General features: G+C 38.3%; 1 protein-coding gene across 5 annotated transcripts in view; it reads left to right on the top strand.

Moving 5' to 3' along the window:
- CRPPA (CDP-L-ribitol pyrophosphorylase A) overlaps positions 1–19358 on the top strand; it is a 96198-nt gene continuing 76840 nt past the window's right edge. For 2 of the 5 annotated variants that reach the window (XM_015853854.2, XM_015853853.2), the window contains exons 1-2: positions 1–414; positions 7397–7676. In XM_015853854.2, the coding sequence (XP_015709340.1) occupies positions 254–414; positions 7397–7676 (441 nt within the window). In that variant the 5' untranslated portion in view covers positions 1–253. Of the gene's footprint in view, positions 415–469; positions 579–7396; positions 7677–19358 lie in introns of those variants that run through there. The other 3 variants (XM_015853852.2, XM_015853856.1, XM_015853857.1) reach the window with 3 other exon arrangements.

Here is a 19358-nt window from a genome sequence, read left to right as displayed (position 1 = left end):
CCGGTACGAACGGGCGATTTTTCTCCTTTCCCCGCACCGAGCTCGCAGTGCGCGCTGTGGGGCAGCCTGGGCACACAGAGCCTGGCTTAGTGCGGGGTGGGCGAGGAGTACGGCCTGGTCGGCGCTGGAGGCGGGCGGGCGCACTAGATTCTTTGGATTGCGGGTGTCGCGAACAAATAAACGAGGCGGGCGGTTGCGCCGTGCCGGCCGAGATCGCGCTGCTGGGGGGCGGGCGGAGGGGCCACGAGCGGCGATGGAGCCCGGCGGCTGCGACATGGGGCCCGCGGTGAAGGCGGTGGCAGCCGTGCTGCCGGCGGGAGGGAGCGGTGAGCGCCTGGGCGGTGCCACCCCCAAGCAGTTCTGCGCCGTGCAGGGGAGGCCGCTCGTCAGCTACACGGTGCGGGCCATGGAGAGGTAATGAGGCAGGCGCTGGGCCGTCCTTTCCTGCGCCCTGCGGGCCTTCTCCTCCTTCCTTCCCCTGGCCGCTTCCCTTGAGGCCTGACTGCTGGCTTTTCTCGGCCTTCTGCAGACCGGTCTCCCTGGGATCTGCCCTTCGGAGGCTTTGCTTTTGCGTTTCGGTAGTATCTGCTTCCCTCCTTATCCTGCTAAAACGTGCAGTAAATTATAGAGTGTCTGAACGCACCCCGGCTCAGCAAAGGCCGGTGTGCATATGGCTGTTCTGAGCTGACAACGGGCAGGCTCGCCTGAGGAAAACTGTGTGCTTCCCCAGGCCCCTGAACAGAAGTACAGTATGCTGTATGGTGCCCTGCATTGTCACCTTGGAGCTGCACAGCATTCTTCAACTTCTGAAGAAGAGCATTCTTAAACTTCTGTTTAAGGCACTCAGACTTGAAGCTTGAGACCTGCAGCTGTATTGGCCGGCTTGATGGGTGATGAACCTGCCATTGCACTTGGAGATAGTCTCAGTGCTTTCCAGAGCCTCAACAAAAGGTGTCACCTGCTTCATCTATTGGAGGGTGGGATCAGTACAATCTGAAGGCTTTGAAAAAAAAAAAAGATCAGTTTTCCACATACAACCACTGCCTGTATCACCACACTTCACCATTACATTCCGAGATGCTGTGCCCTGACCAGCAGGAACTTAACTGCATCTTTGGCTTTAAGTTGCAGTTACCAGGTTAGAAGCTGGTACCCACAGGATGACACCACATGTGTGACTTTCCTCTGTTTACATTGGAGCAAAGATTTTAAGCAATAGGATATCTTAGCAGTCAGACTTTTCTTCTTTAGTAAGACTGAGTTCCAGGCATGGGGCTGACAGTTAATTTTAACATCATGTATCTTGAGTCATTTGAATCATTGCAGGTAGTGGAGTGTCAGATGTATTCTGGATGTTTTGCAGTAACTTATAGAAAAACAAACCTTCTGTTTTTAGAGAGAAGAAATAGGGAGGAGGGGAAGGTGGTGAAATGAAATGGAATTGCCGACTTCTTCCAAAGTTATGAACTTATGGAAACTTGTGGAACATCAAAACTGGGACTTTTTTCCCATTCCCACACAGGGAGGCTTCCCTCGGGTCACTTATTACTTTATGAAAGAAATATTGCTTGTTTTCTTTAATTTTCAATAGCACTCAGTCACAAAGCTAAACACATCAGAAAGCAAAACTTCCAGTCCAAAGCTTGTCACAGCTATAGCTTCTGCCAAGATGTCATGGAAATCTACAGAGAAGAAGAATACATTGTATACTGGAGACCTGGAAAAGAGAACAGAGTGTGGTGGTTTGGGAAGGAAACAATATTCATAGGAAGATAAAACATTCATTAAAAAAAAAAAAAAAATAGCAACAAAAACAAAACAAAAAAACCTTTTAGTTTTTGCTGCCAGTAAGCTCTGGGAAAATAGCAATTCTTTGAGCACCAGCGTTATATTTATGTCCTAAAGCTGCAAAAAATTAGAGTGCATTCAAGTTGTACCGTCCAAAGAAGGAGATCCAAACTTGATTATGAGTAGTAACCTGCTGCTTTCTCCTGGCTTTAGGAGTGTAGTAACTGTTGCCAGTCTTGTCTCAGGCAGAGCTTTCTTCCATCTCTGCACTGAATTACTGTTGCCTGGTATGCGTGTGTATGGGGAGCTGGGAACAGATACAATTTAAAGCTTGGAAAGACTCATTTTCTGCTCAGTTGTTTCTGACTGAAACTGCAAAGGAGGTACCTTTTCCATATTCTGTGACTGTGAGCACAAAAACATAACACTGAGGAACTGCAGTTTGTCACATAACCTGGAAGAGGCAGATTTTCTGTGTTTAGCTTGATGCTAATCTCCTGCTGTTGTTTACCTGCTGTCACTGAATAAATCATTTTCTCATGAACATATAATAACTTTTAATTGAACTTCTGGTTATCTCATCCTGTAGCTATTTTTAAGTTTTTTTGATTTGAAAAAATATACAGTGTACAGACAGAAATACATGAGCAAACCAAGAGTTTGCAGGTGATTTTTATGCCCCTTTTAAAAATGATGAGAAAAAAGAATTTTAGACAGCCAAAAGGAGAAAGCATCTTAAATATTGATGTAGAAAAACTGTCAGACAAGACAAGAGTAGACATGAATGAATAACTAAGTGTTGCTTCCTGTTGTATAGGATCGTGGAATGTAAAAGGTTGGCTTGCCAATAATAATCAAAGATAATGCCCTTAGGAAGAGGAGATGAGAAAAAAAACCAAAAAACCTATGTAAGTTGGAAGGATTGTTTTTATTAACCAATACAGTGGCATTGGTAGGAAGGTATGGTCCTACCCTGGGGATAAAAAGATTAAGTCTATTAGGGAAATGTCTGGTTTTTTTTCCCCCCATGTTGAATTTCTTTCTGCTTTTGTTGAACTATGCAAGGCTTTTGCATCAAGTCCAACAGGACTATAGTCCTCCTTTCTGCTTCTGTATAGATTCTTCCTTTGTATTAATTCTCTTGTGGATTTTTTTGGAGTAGAACATTCCCAGTTCCATTCCTATAGCAGGGAGGGATCTCAGCTCTGTGTGTGCTCTATTGAGGAATTTTACTAAAGCTACAGAGAAGAAATAGAAAGGGTGGGGTAAAGGTTGATATAAAACTGTGGGAGAAGTAAGCTGCTGTTATTCTTACCATGCTCATAATTCACCAGTGACTGGAAGTACAGTGAGAGAGAATTATGAAAGAGCAAAGCAGAGTTAACATATTTACTGGCAGAACACATTTTTTTTTTCCATAAGGGTTTCAGACAGCTTTGTTTGTTGCAGTGTAGTCTCATAAAACAGGTGGCTTGATGTCAAAAAAACATCACCCGAGGGAAGCTTCAAAATAATCACCTCTTCGGAAGTGTCTTCTATACTTTGTTTGCCAAGTATTTTTTTTTCTGCTTGCGTGGTGTGCACTCCCTGTCTCTCCAGGTCACACAACTGCATTTTTTGTTACATATATCTAGCTCAATAGAACTCTGTTCAAGTTACTCTTGAAACTGTTTATGATTAAAAAAAATAAATAAAAAAAAAAATGATAGCAAATAATCCAGTTATTCAAGCTCTATGAGCATGTCTTTATTTTCCTGGGCAATAAGGAGCACCAATTTAGTCCTCCAGGAAAAAAGTGGTTATCAACTTTATACAAGATGCTCAAAATTTTCTTATATCTGTGAAATTTCTCATGCTTTAAAGTTCTTCCTGCTTCCATTCTGGGCTGTAAAAATACATTTATTTTTCCTTTATGACTAAGGTTATAATAAAACTTAGGGAGATTTGGGGGAAAAAGGGAGAGAGCAAACAACTCCTCCCCCCAAAAAACATGCTTGCATTCTTCATGTGTGTTCTGCTCCTGAAAGTTCTTTTTCTTGTTGATGCTTAAATAGTAGAATCAGCAGCAGTAACGTAGTAATTGTCCTCTGTGTCTGAAGAGTTTTAATTGTAGTGAAAGATTGTATTCTAACTCCTAGAACCATCTGAGCAGTGGCTGCCTGGCTCCGGCCTTGTTTCTCTGACATAGCTGCCCATTTCAGGAATTTCAGTTTGAAGTGAGTAGCTACAGTTGCTACATTATTGCTAGAGTTGCAATAATGTTGAGAATTTAAGGCTCTCAGCATTGATTTGTATCTGATTAAGTTAATAAACGGTTAAACCTCAAAGTCACATTTGTACCTGAGGCTGCTGTTTATAGAATAACTTAGTGGTTATTTCTTCTGTGGACTGTTGCATTAACAAGTAATAGCTCAAACTGTTTCTGAGTTAAAGAGCTCCTTTGAGTTCCAGATCAGCCAGTATGGACACATGTCATTTGTAATTTACTGAAGCAATACATTTTCTCCCTTAGCAGTTGGTTTGCTTGATCTTTTAGACTTCAGTAGGTGATGACCAGAGGGACAGTCTCAGGAAACAAACTTAAGTCCTTCTTTGCTTCCTTTTTGTCTCATTGTGGTAATGTTGAGGTCCTGACAAGACAGTTGTAAAGTGGTTACAACCGAAGTTGTTGCTTTTGTTTCATTTGATGAGGTGCAGTTTTCCACTTAAAAAGTACAGCTTGTGCTGTATGGAAGCATTACAGTCCTGTATTTGTTGTTGGTTAATGGATACCTAATTCTGATCTCTTCCATGCCTTGTTCTGATTGTCTTTAAAGATTGTTTTATCAGGCTGCAGGTTTTCTTTCATACTTTAATATTACAGTTATAAGACAGAAAAGACATTTACTATTTTTAACCTTTTCAGTGGGTTTTGAGTTTGTTATTGTAGTATGTAGTCTTTCTGGAGAGAATGGTGTGAAATTAATGGGAAGAAAGATCTTTTTGCTGTCAGATTGGCTCTGGACTGTTGTCTTTCTACTTCATTAGATCGCTTTACAGCATTTCCATAAGCATATCTTGACGAGTGTAAACATCTTTGTGATACGCAGTAATCATTCATGTGGAATTTCTAGCTTGTCTTACTGTATTAGTCTGTTTCATCAGTTTTGTAAGTCAGTTTTGATGAGACACTTTAGGCTTCAAAGCACAAGTTTTGTCTAATCAATTCTGAGTATTCCTGTATACTTCTAGAGGAATATGTTGCATTACAAAATCCTAGCTCTAATGATAGGATATTAGTCCAGGATGAATTTGAGGACAGGCTTGAGTTTATAAATGTGTTTATGCAGACACAGGGTGGAGCTCTGACCGCATCCTGTCACTTCCCAGTGTACTGTACCAGTGAAGGCCTTGAGCCATTCCAGCTCCTCTGTGCACAGATCCATCTATCACAGGCTAGCCAGTACTTTGTAGCTCTCAGAAGATGCTGTGTACTACTCAGTTGCATTACAATCTGTTTTATTTGAGTCCAGAATGTAAATGCTGGTGTTCTTCCGCAGTCACTGGTGAATGTGCAGAATGCCTTCTCTACACTGCTGTTCTATGGCTGTTCTAAAAAGAGGAGCCCAGAGCTCTGATTTTTGGTTAATGTGAAATACATCTTCTTGAGTTTGCTGTATTTAAATGCCTGATTCTCAATATTCAAAAGACGAACTGGGATTAGTCTGCCTTAGTTTGGAGTTGAAGTCATGCAGAAGCGTTACATTCTGTGGCTCAGTGTAGGACTGTGCCAGTATTCATTTCAGAGAGTTGCAAACCTTTGATGAACCTGTGGTGAGTGACAAGTCGAAATGAAACTTGAAACCATCTGACATTGTGTTTTACATTTATACAACTTCAGTACTTAAGAAATGCTGAGGATACGTTGGTTTGGCTGTATTTTCTGCCTTTGTTGTAATAAAATGAATGTAAGAACAAATACTTTTCTTTTAAAGAAGTCTAACAACACTGCGATTTGTTTTATTTTTAGTAGTTATTTTAAAATCCATTAAAATAATTTTTCATGGAATTCTATTAGTCACAAAAAAGCCCCACAAAATGTACCAAAGGTTGAAGATACTGTGTTGTTTCACTAATCCCAGTGAAGTGGTTTGTATCACAGGTGACTTTGCTTTTGGAGTAAGGGTAGTTCCTAGGTATTGCCTTCTTAGGCTTTATTACCGAAAACAACAGATTGAGCATTTGTATTCACAGTATCACAGTCTCGTGCGGGTTGGAAGGGACCTTAGAGATCATCGAGTCCAGCCCCCGGGATTCGAGACTCCTGTGTAGCAGAGCGGCACTTCTACCACTTGCGCCACAGGGGGGATTCAAACCCGGGCCACTGGTGTTGCAACGCGGCATTCTTATCACTAATGAATAATACGTTTTTGTCTATTGTTAAATACTGCAAGTATTCAAGTACTTCAGTGCATCTTATATCTGCAAGATAATCTCAATAGCTTTGCTAGTTTTTCTTGTAAGAATGTACCATAACTGTTTCTCTTCAGAGCTGAATGTGTAGGCTCCCCGTAAGTGTGGTAAATAGTAAATTGTTGAAATCATTGTTTACCTGATGAATTTCTTGTCAGTCATGATAAAAACCAAACAAACAGAAAAACCAAAAACTTCTGCTGTTCTCTGTGGAGAAACAGAAATAATTTGAAATCCTTTTTTTTTGATGACTTCTACATAGCATTTAGTATATAAAAGAGTCAAGAAGCTGCATTTGAATGGCAATATTTGCGTTATATTGATGTACAATGCGATGCATGCAGCTTTACTTTGTATTCTTAGCTACACTTACACAAATGTGATTTCAGCCTAACTGCAGTTATGATTGCTTTTAATATTGTGGATTCTTTACTCCCCACACCTGTATTAAAGCTAGGCTGATGCTGTCATTAGAAGCTTGATTTAAAAACATGCTTTTATACTGTGGTAGCTGTTTTTGCATTTTGGTAGCTTTATAGAGTAGAAACCTTTGCACATATACATATTTTCAACCTATCAGTATGTTATAATTTTGACTATCTGCAATCTAGATAGATTGTGAATTGTTGGACATTCCTGTCTTTGTAGTGAACTTTGTTTCAGAGCTTTTCATGAACCTCTTTCTTCCTTCCTCTTATTCAATTGGTGCACAGTGTACTCAACATTAGAACTCAGAATATTCCAAATCCCAGGATGTACCAATTAATCAAGACTGCATTTTATAGGGAACTAATATAACAGACTGCAGGTGATTGATTTAGAAGTAAAAATGGAAGCTAGGAGTGAGGCTTGAATAAGAACTTTTTGAAGTCTTTTCAAAGAGTCTTGTCTTACGTTTTTATTTCTGCAGACTGCTTGTTGAAAGTAAGTTCCTCCACAGAATTCCACTTACTTTGACTGACATCTGTGTATCAGTAGAGATCCTCTCATGTAGCTTTGCTCTCTCTTTACGGGTAGCATGCTAATACATGAATACATATGCGCTTGAGAATATTGAGAGATTATTTAACCAGCTTCAATTTCTTTCAATATGAATTTATCTTATGGAGATGTCTTTAGTCATTAATTCCCTCTGCTTTTATTCTGTTTCTTCTAGGGTCAGCTGGATATCTGACATTATCGTGGTGGTCTCTCCTGAAAATATTGAAACAATGAAGTCTATCATCAAAAAATATGGCCACCAAAGAGTTACAGTAGCAGAAGGTGGAATAACTCGTCACCGATCAATTTTCAATGGACTGAAATTGTTTTCAGAGAATGAATTTTCCAACTGTCTGCTCCAAAAACCAGAAGTAGTGATTATCCATGATGCTGTGAGACCATTTGTTGAAGAAGATATTCTTCGAAAAGTGGTGATGGCTGCTAAAGAGTACGGGGTATGTACTATACAGCAAAGCAACTCTGAGAGACTTGTATGTAATATACAGCACAAACTCTTGATAGTAAAATAAGTATTTCTCTTGGAATTGCATTAGTGTATTATGTTGATTTTAGACTTGGAAGCCTTGTTATGCAGAGAAATAAGATGAGGGGTGGGGTGTGTGTGTGTGTGATGTTTTTTAATGCCTCAAAGATTACTTGTCATGGAAAAATAATTATTGTCATAGAGACTATCAGTAGGATACTGAATTAATCAGCAATTTATAGAAGTTGTTATGCAAGTAGAATGGTAAATTTGTTAAAGGCCCTACCAGCAAGAGGATCTAGTGAATTAACTGGCTGGTGAGAATGACACTGATAGTGGAACTGAGTGCTCGTTCAGGAAGTTTGTGTGTAACACCAAGCTGTGTGGTGAAGATGATGTGCCTGAAGTACAGGATGCCATCCAGAGAGATGTAGAAAGGCGTAGCAGAATGCTGAGACGCAGCCTGAACTGTGATTGAGCACCTGCTAGGAAAGCAGGGCCAACCCAAGGGAGGTCAGGTGCATGCAGTGCACTTGAGTGACTGGAAGGAATGGAGTGAGGATCCACTTCTTTCCAGACCTCACTTAAGAGGTGGCTGTGGGGGCAAGGTTGTCTTGCTGAAGAACCCTGCATGCCTAAGGCCTTCTGAAGGTAAGCAGCTTCTTCCATTTATTTCTGTGCCCCCTCATTTGCTGCAGCTTAGGACCTTGCTGCTCTGCTGTCATTGCTGCACTTTCCTTTTTGTTACAAAAGGCTTGAGCAGAGAACCTCATGAAGTTCAGCAAAACCTAGGTCTTACACCTGGGTTGTGTTAACACCTACTATCAGTACTAGCTGGAGAACAAAAGGGTGCAGCACAGCCCTGCCAAGAAGGACTTAGAGGTACTGGTGGATGGTAAACTGAACACGAGCTGGCAATATGTCCTTGCAGCAAAAAAAGCTGATCATATTCTGAGATGCATTAAAAGAGCATGGCCATCAGGTTGAAGGAGGTGATTCTGTCCCTCTACTCTGCGCTGGTGAGAGCTCACCTAGGGTACTGTGTCCAGATGTAGAGCCCTTGGTACAGAGGAGACATGGACCTGTTGGAGTGCATCCAGAGGAGGGCCAGAAAAATGATCCAAGGGATGGAACATCTCTCCTACAAAGACAGGCTGAGACTGGAGAAGAGAAGGCTTCAGGAAGACCTGATCATGACCTTTCAATATCTAAAAGGGGGGTGGAGTGGGGGAGGGGGCGTGTGAAAGATGGGGGTAGATACTTTCACAAGGTCTGTCGTGGTTGTGTTGTGACAAAGGGAAATGGTTTCAAACTAAAATGGGAGATTTAGATTGTATTTAAGGAAGAAGTTTTTTTACAGTAAGGATGGTGAAGCAGTGGAATAGATTGCCCAGAGGTGGTGGAAGTCCATCCATGGAGACATTCAAGGTCAGGCTCAACAGGGCACTGAGCAACCTAATCTAGCTGTAGGTGTCCGTGTGCGTTGCAGAGGAGTAGGACAAGATAACCATTAAATATCCCTTAGAATTGAAATGATTTATAGTAAATAAATGAGGTAAAAGTGTTTGAGTATTAGAAATATATGGAAATTACCACTGCTAGTCTCTTTCAGGAAATGGGGTAAAAGATAAGTAGACAGATGATTTGCAACATTGGCAGTAAGTTGTTTTTTTTTGTTTCTTCAAAGCTCACAGTGTTAAAGGGGAATGTACCACTTTTTAAAAAACTATTATGAAAATTAAATCATATAATGTCTCACAGAACATTGTTAGAAATCTAAATATATTTTGCTAGCAGTTGGTTTATATTTTTCTAAGTTATTAGAAATGTAAATAAAATAGAAACTCTAATTTATAGTTTTCAGTGATTTGGAGTGTAAGTTTCCAGTCATTAAAATTTTAATTCAGGTAGAATCTTAACAAGGATTTTGACCTTTCTCATTTAGCACAGAATAGCTTTCCAGAATTATCTGCCAAAGGCTGTATAATACATGGATCCCTGTTGTAAATCCGTTTTAAATGAGATTCTTGAGTTGTAGAAGAATGAGGTTAGTTTTACCGATGATGAGATGAAATGAGAATAACTGTTTTCTCAGTGTGTGTAGGTGTATTTAGGTGTCTATATGCATGTATGGTATATGATATCCCATTAAGCACTGTGTGTTGTTTTTTTTTTAAAGTTTTTAGTGAAAACTATAAAAATGTACTTGTTTGATTGTTCTTGAACTTGTAATTTAAATGTAATTTTTTTTCCTGTTTTTAATTGGATATAAGACATTTTTAGTAAAACAACAGGGAATCAAGGCAATCTCAATTGACATCCTCAAGGCAGTATATTTTAGTACATCTGAACTTCTGACTAATAAATTTTTCTTCACCTAAATTGCTGAGGCATCACTTATCTTATAAAAGTGTTCTTATGCATTTTTCTTAATCTTTCTTTTCCATTGTACAGTGTTAGAAATGTGTGTAGTATTTATTGGCTATGCTGGCTTACAGCCACTGAATTCAGCGAAGCTGGGCATTCAGAAAACTGGACTCCATAATCTGTTAGCTGCTGATGTTAGCCAATAGAGAAATTGAATCAGGGAGCATGAGGAGATCTTCATCTTATGTAAAAAATAGATTAATTTTAAAAAAATATTACAAAAACAAAAACCTACCTGAAGGGAGGTTGTTGTGAGCTGGGGGTTGGCCTCTTCTCTTGTGTAACTAACTGGTGACAGGACTAGAGGGAATGGCTTCAAGCTGTGCCAGGGGAGGTTCAGGCTGGACATTAGGAAATACTGCTTCTCTGAAGGAGTGGTCAGAGGTGGTGGAGTAACTGATCCTGGAGTTGTTCAAGGAATGTTTGGATGTTGTGTTGAGGGACATGGTTTAGTGAGAACTGTTGGTGATGGGTGGATGGTTGGACTGGATGATCTTGTAGGTCTTTCCCAACCTTGGTGATTCTGTGAAAAGGCAAAGCTTCCCATCAGAAAGGTGGAGTGGTTATCTTTTTTGACAAGTATGGAATTTTGAAGAATTACATGACTGGAAGGCTAAGATTCTTTCTCCGAACTTCCACGCATGGTTCTGAATATCAAAAAGATTTTGATGAAGGGAAGCTAGCATCTTTAGTTATTTTTATAATCAAATTCTTTGCATGTCTAGAAGAGGATAAATTCCTCAGTCTTTCAGTACAAAAAAGTAATTACTTCCTTTTGCTTTACGTAGGAAGGTACAAAACCTGGCAGAAGCATCGTATTTAGTCAGTAATGTAATAGAGATAATGCTGTATTGTTGTTCATCTGCATACCATATAGATAACATAATTATGAGAAGCTTTTATGTTCTTGAAAATGGCAATTGATCAAGTAAATTATTGCACTTCTAGTTGCCAATTGTCAGACAAATAAATTGCTTTATTACTCTTACTAATCAGTTCGTTATTTGCCTGTAGGAATTCAAAAGTGCAACCTCTCCAGAACTAATAAATTATACCTTAAATAGCCCAAACAACTCCTCCATTATTTGAAAATATTACTTTGTAACCAATTAAATTCCATTTACGTTTTTGGGTAATTTTGTCATTAAAATTAAATGCTTCTAGAAAAAAATTCTTTATTGCTAGTAAAAGTTGAGAAAAGTGGAAGCTTCCAAAGGCATCAGTCCAAAGCCTCTAGCAATATCTCTTTGCCAGCACTGCATTTTAAACAACATAACTTAAAAAAAGTGCTTACGAGAAAAAAAAAGCCAGGAAGGCAGAGACAAACAGGAACCTGTCAGTCATGCTATTGAGAGTTTTTTTAATATATGACTTAGTCAAAGACTGTATTTAAAAAACTATTTTTTAAAGTATAGAAGTATAGTTCACTTATTGGAGCGAAAGGACTGAATCAAAATAACATTCTGAAAAGGTGGATTGTGGAAACTGTGAAATGTCATTATTCATAGGTATAGCAAGGATCTGAACAAAGCATAATTGTCAATACAAATGTACAGTGCTCCTCAGTCTCATGGGCTCTCATTCACATACAGAATCAGGTAATGGAAATTATCTGTCTAGAGAATGCCACTTCTGTGCTCAGTGTCTTCTTGCCTCTGAGTTACATCAGAAGCGCCCTGTTGGAGTAGTTCTACTCTGTTCTTTCACTGTTCTTATTGAAGCAATCATCTTTTTGTTTTCTTGTTACCTACTCAGTTTTCATCCCATATGAAATATTTTAAACATTATTTGTCCTTGTTGTAATCAAAGACTAGTTTTATATACCTCTAAAGGCTGCACCCATATTTGGCGTACTGCATTTGAATCATATTTACATGCTAGGGCATCTGAAGTCATTGTCTATCTGTATTTTTCTGTTTTCTTTGTACTCTAGCATCTCTTTCTGTCCTGTCAGGAACTTGTGCGAAAGGAGAGTCAAGAACTGATGACATTATATTAACATTTTGATGTGGTTTATATTCCACTGGTGGAGTGAGTTTTGTAGTTTAGGAACCTCTGACTTATGCCAGTGTGAAAATGTGTTTTAATGAATATTAGATGTATTATATAAAAATGTTAGAAGAAAACAACTTTTGAAGAGCTTGGCTATTATGAAGACCAAAATATGCTCAGTAGACCTTGAACTCTTCTGAATGTACAAAAAATATCAAGGCATAGTCTGCTGGCAATTGCAAAGCTATTAGGTTTGACAGAGTCAGTTGTCTTTATTTCCCTCAAGTCAGGGACCTTTGGAAACCCCTTAGTGCAGGGCATTGTGACTCTTTTCATATTTGAGAATCATGAATTAGCTGTCTATGTATATGTAGTTCAATAAAGGACTTATGTCCTGTCTTGTCTATGGATGGTTCTTTTAGGCTAAATCAAATATGTAACAGCTTTCTTTCATATGTCCAAGTCTCTCTATTCAAGGAAAGATGGACATGTGTATGGATATAATCAATATGATAATAAAAGTGTGTTCTTACTAGTTGAAGAACTAAGATTTGATTATAGAATAGCTGTCTATTTCCAGATATAAGACTCTTAAGTATGAACTTGCTACTGAATCTGTGTGCATTAATCCTCATTTACTGTTCAAAAATAATAAAAGAATTTGAGATACAACTGCAGAATATAAAGGAAACCCTTCAGAGTGTATGTATCTTTTTCAAAAAAGATTTGGAAAGTTGTCTGTTCTTCAGAAACTAAAGGAAAATGAGAATAAAATTTTTCTCTGTGTTTAAGAGGATGAGTACTAGTAGTCAAAAGTGTTTCTGAGGGAAACTGGTGTACTTTTAGTTGAACACATAATGCTAAAGCTGCTGAAGATCTTTAAGGAGGAGGAACTCTACATCATCTTTGGGCAACCTGTACCAATTCTGAGGCACCCATACAGTACAGTTGTGCTTCCTAATGTTTGGAGAGAACCTCCTGCATTCCATTACGTGCCTGTTGCCTCTTGTCTTGACACTGGCACCACTGAAGAAAGTCTGGCTCTGTCTTCTGTACATCCTCCATTTGTTTATTTTTATCAATTGATGAGATCATCCTTGAGCCTTCCCTTCCTTAGGTAGTCCCAGCTTTCTCAGCTTTTCTATATAGGAAAGATACTTCAGTGTCTGTGTCCCTCTCCAGTATGCCCATTTCTCTCTTGTACTAGGGAGCAGAGAACTAACAGCACTCCAGGTGTGGATTCATCAGTCCTCAGTAGAAGGGAAGGATCACCTCTTGACCTGCTGGCCTAATATGTCCTAAGATACTGTTAGTCTTCTTTTCTGTCAGGGTGCATTCGTCATTTATATTCAACTTGATGACCAACTTGACCCACTTCTGGAAAGCTGTTTTCCAACTGTGTGGCCCCAGCATGGCCTGGTTTGTGGGTTTGTTCTTTCTCAAGGGCAGGGCTTTTCACTTCTCCTTGAAGGTGAATTTGCCCTCAGCAGATATGCAGGTGATCTAAATTTAACTTTGTTAAAAGGCAGAATGCTTGAATTCCAGTCTCATACACTAAAGTGATACAGTGATGTGTAGCCACAAGCTTACAGGTAGTCTTTATGAAATCACAGCAGCCTCATAAGGTTAATGTCTTCATCCTTGGCTTGAAATGATGATACAGTGTTTATGCTTAAGCTGTTTAGATTATTATTTTTTTTCTCTAGCTATTCTTAGTGTGGTCTTGCTGTTGTATGGGAAATAGTTCTACAATACATTCTTCTATTTACAAGTCTGTAGTAACAGATCACTATCAGAAACATACTAATGTTTCCATTGCTTTTGGCGTTATTGGCCCCATAGAAAGTTAGAGCCTTCTCAGTAAAGCCTTTATTTGTTTTCTCTGTTGAATGGAGACTAAAGTATTGTTAGAAAATTACTTCAAGTCTTTGTCCTAGCAGACTGTAGTGTTTGGCAGTGGGAAAGCACTAGTAAGGAGAGAAACAACTGTCATTTCACAGTTGCAATTTCAATGGCTTAGATGAGTCATTGCATTCATTAGGAAGAACCCAACTCAACCAACTGAAGTACATGAATCATAGTCAGGAACATAAATTGCAGCCTCCCTTTCTTTGTTACACTTCTGCATTGTGCTAACAGAGCCAGAATAACTGTGCCTAATACAACTAACATTTAATCTTTTTGAAGAGGTGATTTAATCCCACTGATTTTAGTTTCTGGAAGACTACAGTAATTTCAAATAACACGAGTTTCTGTAAAACTGAACAGAGTAGAAGGTGGAATATACACTACTTTTTAGGAGGGGCATGCTTAATCTCTGTATAGTGAGACTGTGAGAGATACATATAAGAGCAAATAGAAGAGGAGAAATAATCATTGCTCTGTATTCTTGCCTATGATTTGTGATCAGTTGAATTGGTTGTTTTATGTTATTCCTTGAGGTGACTTAAGCCTTATAGGTGGAATAATCTGACATCTAGAGGTTTGTATAGTGAAATCTTATACTAGGGTTGCCATTCAGATACAAGAATTATTTAAATCTGTGGTTGCCATATCATAGAATCATTAAGGTTGGAAAAGACCACTAAGGTCATCTAGTCCAAGCATCCTGATTAGTAAAAGGAAATACCAAATTTAGTGTGAGACTAGCCAAATGGTTATGTGATGTCAACCTTAAAGAAGGTAATTAAATAATGATGCTACTGTTTGAGGGGTTCTAAATCACTTCTGCTTTTATCTTTCATTGTGCATAAGCTAGATTAATGGATAGGAAATGTCAGGTATTTATTTTGTGATGGTTCTGGGAATTGTCTGCTAGGAAGGATTCTGACCGGAGCTTCTGTTTTATCAGCATATAAATTTGTCAATGTTTTGGGGCCTGTTTTACTTAAATGGTCTGTAATTGTCGTCTTCATATCATAAAAATAAACACTTTCAAAGAGATCATTCTGGCCACTTATATGTGCCACAAACTGAAAGAGATTCTCAGCTGTATTCCTCCTGATAAGGATTAGGCATGCACACCTCTCCAGATTTTTCTGTTTTTCACCAAATACTGAGATTTTATCCGGAAGCATCTCCAGCTGCATTTTTGGCCAAGCTCAATATCTGGATGGTTGATGCAAGGGCAAAATCTGCCCTGCATGTTAAATGAAGTTTTTTTTTTTTTTTCATGTGCTGTAATAGTTTCCTGGACTATATCTGTGGTTATCCTGTTTCCAAGGTGCTGTATAATTTCAGTAGGATATTCTCCATGTTCTGTCTTTTTGAAAGGAATCTCATTTATTTTCCTTCAGAAATCTTGCTTTTCACTCAGAGTAATTTTTGGAATTTAGCATGTTGTTGATAAAACCAGTATTTACTGACATTTGTAAAGGTAAATAAATATGAAAGAATGGAAATTAACATGTGGTATCTTTCTTTCTGTGGAATAGTTTCAGCTCTCAGCGATCTTCATTTTTTATAGCTAATTGTGGCTTGGACATGTCCTGCTATACATGTACTATCCCCAGTTGCTCAGATAATATGTACTGATAAAGGTGACCTCATTAGGAGAAATGTTTTCTTTTTCTTAAGGAGTGTCATAAATATACATTACATTTGTTTAAGGAATCCTGTCTCTTTGAAGTCAGTTCAATGTACAATATAGTGTCAGCTCATTAACATTGGTTCAAAGTATATATTAAATTTCTGATTAAACATCCCGTCTTTTGCAGCTAGGAATAAACACAGTTATAACTCCTTCCTTCCTGGTGTTGGTTTAAGATTAACGTGTCCAAATTTAGTGAGTTCTGCTGTTATTCCTAGCCAGCTGGGTAAACAGACTTTAAGGAAATTAAGTGAAGTTTAGCATACAAGCCTTTTTCGTAGTGTTTAACATACATGTTCAAATTAGCTTTCTTTTTGTCTGGTTGATGATAAAATTCAGTATCTGTGTTACACCAGGCTTGTTTAACATTTCAACCAGTGCTGTCCTGAGGCAATTAGAATCTGCCAGTACAAACATATTGAGGCAACTGGAATTGGTCTGTTTGGTGTTGAAGGAACTTCAGCCTACCTCTCCTTAAGGGGAGTCAAAGAGGTGGTGTGCTCGTGGTAACTTCAATATTGTTTTTTTGTTTTTTTTTTTTTCAATAAAATTCTAAATAAAGCAATTAAGTTTTACTCTTGCTCTTTAATAACCCAGCAAGCTTTGGCCTCTAATGGGTGGGCAACCTAAATTATAAATTGCACTAGTTGGTAGAATTCCTGTCCCAGCTGCAGAAGTGCCACGCAAATTATGTTCATGCTACATTGTAAAATCTGAGTGTGAGTGTATATGTAAGTGTGATAGACCCTGAACTTGAATTTGTGTTTCTTAATGATAATGAGAGTAGTTCTGTGTTTTTTGTGGCCTCCTTTTCTTTACTCAGTTACCTTGGATATACTACAGTCTTGTCTTCGTGCCACATCTAGTACTTAAGGGAAGAGTGTGCAGCTGAGGTACTGCTTTATGGGGATCTTTTGAATGTGATGTTAACAGGAGTGGGTTTTCTTTTGTTGTTGTTTGTTTTTTATTGAATTTGTGCAGCCAAACTGCTGCCTTGTCTTGCTATGCAGCAAGTAGGTGGGTTCTGGGTGCAGAATGAGGCTTAGAACTCTGGATACGGGGTGCAGACTTGTTAAGAAGTTTGGCTGGTTTGGGCTTGAACATGTTTTACAAAACTTGAACAAGTCTTCAAAAGCTGTATAGGTGTAGCTAAACCATAGTTTGCAGCTGTTCTTCCATATAGGACTCGTAGCTTATCATTTATGTCATTACTTTGTCCTGTCTTTGACATCCAAATAGAAATTGTTTTTGCCAGGTAGGATAAGTGGAGTGGATATGAAGAAATATTCTGTCTTCCATCTCTGCTGACTCAAAAGATTTCCTATAGATTACAACTTTTGGTAATAGAGAAGATGAAGTGTAGCCCTAGACAACAGCTGGATATAAACTGTAGAAAAGGAAAAGAAAAAAATGATGTAGTGTTTTATTTCTGTGAACTACTTTGAGTGGATATTGGAAAAAACTTTAGATAGTTCTATGACTTTGCTTTATTAGATATTCCCCACTTCAGTTCTACAATATAAAGAATGTGAAAAAAAGGTCCATTTAAATATGGCAATTGTCTTAATCTTTTAACCGAGTTTTTGTTTTATTTCTCTTTGAAGGTTTTGTTTGATAAATTTGAAATGGTAATATTTTTTTAGTAAAGGCAATTCTGCTGATTTAAGAGGCAATTACTGAGGATGGCTGAAGCCTGTTCATTATGATAGGTACAGTTAGCTTGAGTGCGGATGTCTGAATAGAAGAGCATGTTTCTACCTGTTTCTGATTATTTTTCATACTGTAGATGGCTGTGAATGCCCTTCATGGCAAGTAATTAGGTTAGTGTATAAGAATACTAACTCTGTAGTAACATGTGGAAATGGTTTGATGGAAGAAAGTGAGAGAAAATTAATCATAGTTGTTCTGAGCTTCTTTTGCTGGTTCACAGCCAGACCTAATTTAGACTGGAATTTGTAAGGAGGTGATCATGTTTGGTAACAAATAAATAATCTTTCACTTAATAAGGAACACTCCAGGATGTATTTTCTAACTATTTAGATGCCTAGTTAGTATAAGTTTGCATAGATTGTTATTTGTTGTCGTTATTGTGTAACTGAACAGTGTTTTAATCCTAACCTTGTCTTTGTTAAGGAGTAAGATAGAATTGTGTGTTTACCAAATTGACTTTAATGAAGTTCCAGAATGCATGTGTTTGTCTTAATACGTGTGACTAACCCTGCAATCTCCAGCATAAAGTTTCAAAGATATCAGCTACCTTGAAATGATGAAACGTATTTCTCAGTCCAGTGTATATATATACAAGACTCATTTATTTTTAGTAAGGCAGTGCAATTAAGTCTTGCTTTGGTGCCATTTTGTTTGCCATGACAACAACTTTGATTAAAGAATTAGAATTAAGAAATACAGACATTGAGAAACCATGTAAAAACATCAGGATAGGATACTCTTTTAAAGATGGTGCTTGTAAGCTTTGTAGGTATTTGATATCAGGTCTATGTGTAATTAGTTTTAAAACATGAAATCTAGTGATATCTAGGATGTACATTTCCTTTATAGTACTAGACAGCTTGGGGGGGGGGGGGAGTGGAAAGCATAAATAAAAATGAACTTCAATGTAGACGGAAACTATGAATGGAGAAGTTGTGGTAGTGTAATTAGAAGGGAATCATACTGAAGGATTGGGAGAGTCATTTTGGACCAACTTCTGGAGGCCTAAGGCTGTGATTCCTTCTCACTTAAAGTTTAGAGTTGTGAATTGGCCATGTAAGTGAACTCTATGAGTCTGCATTAAAATTTGGGGTCGGTTGGTGGCAGGGGTGTGCAGAGGCATAGCATTCTTCTGAGTATGTCAGCCTGCAGTACCTGTGGTCTGACTTTAATTGCTACTGTGTTGTTTTTTTTTTGTTGTTTTCTTTTTGGTAAGGATTTTGTGCCTTTGTTTTCCCCCCCACTTCCTAGTTCACATAATTAACTTAATGAGTTTTGCAATTGTTTTGTCTTGTTCTATTTCATCTCTTGTTACTGAAAAGGAATAGAACAGTGGTACAAAGTGTGTTGCTTTGTGTGCTGTTTTGGAGCTTCTGACTCTGATATCTTGTCCTCTGCAAGTCGTATTCTGGATGTGGAGTGTTGCTATTGGTTGAATGCAGTATATCAGGAATATTTGTAACTTGGACGATTTCTTGCTTGTCAAATAAGCTTCACCTGCACCATCCCAAGCAGACCTTTTTGAAATTTTAGTGGGTTCTGATTTTTTTAATTGAATGAGAATTGTCAGTTGTTATGATTATTCAAGAAGAAGTTGTGCTGTGTTAGCCAAATTGCAGTTATGTGTGTAGGCTTCTATGGCCTGAAACTTCATAGTTTATTTTGTAAGGTATCATGAGTACTGCTTGGATTTTACTGTCCTTTAATTGTCTGATCCCTAATCTCACTGTGGGTAAATAGTCAATGGTTGCATCCATCTAAATTATCTTTGTTCAAAATAAAGGTGTGATAAAGACGAGAATGATACAGTGCTGCAGTAAAGTGGAAAGATGGACAACTATGCCTTGAATCTACTGGAAGTCCTTAAAGTACTGTGCTACTGACTGATGTGGTGCCCTTCATTCTATATCTTTTTTTTCAGTCACCATGAATTCT

This window comes from Coturnix japonica, chromosome 2 (assembly GCF_001577835.2).
Source record: "Coturnix japonica isolate 7356 chromosome 2, Coturnix japonica 2.1, whole genome shotgun sequence".
NCBI lineage: Eukaryota > Metazoa > Chordata > Aves > Galliformes > Phasianidae > Coturnix > Coturnix japonica.
The sequence above is the reverse complement of the archived record's forward strand: the minus strand, read 5'-3'. Positions and strand labels throughout refer to the sequence as shown.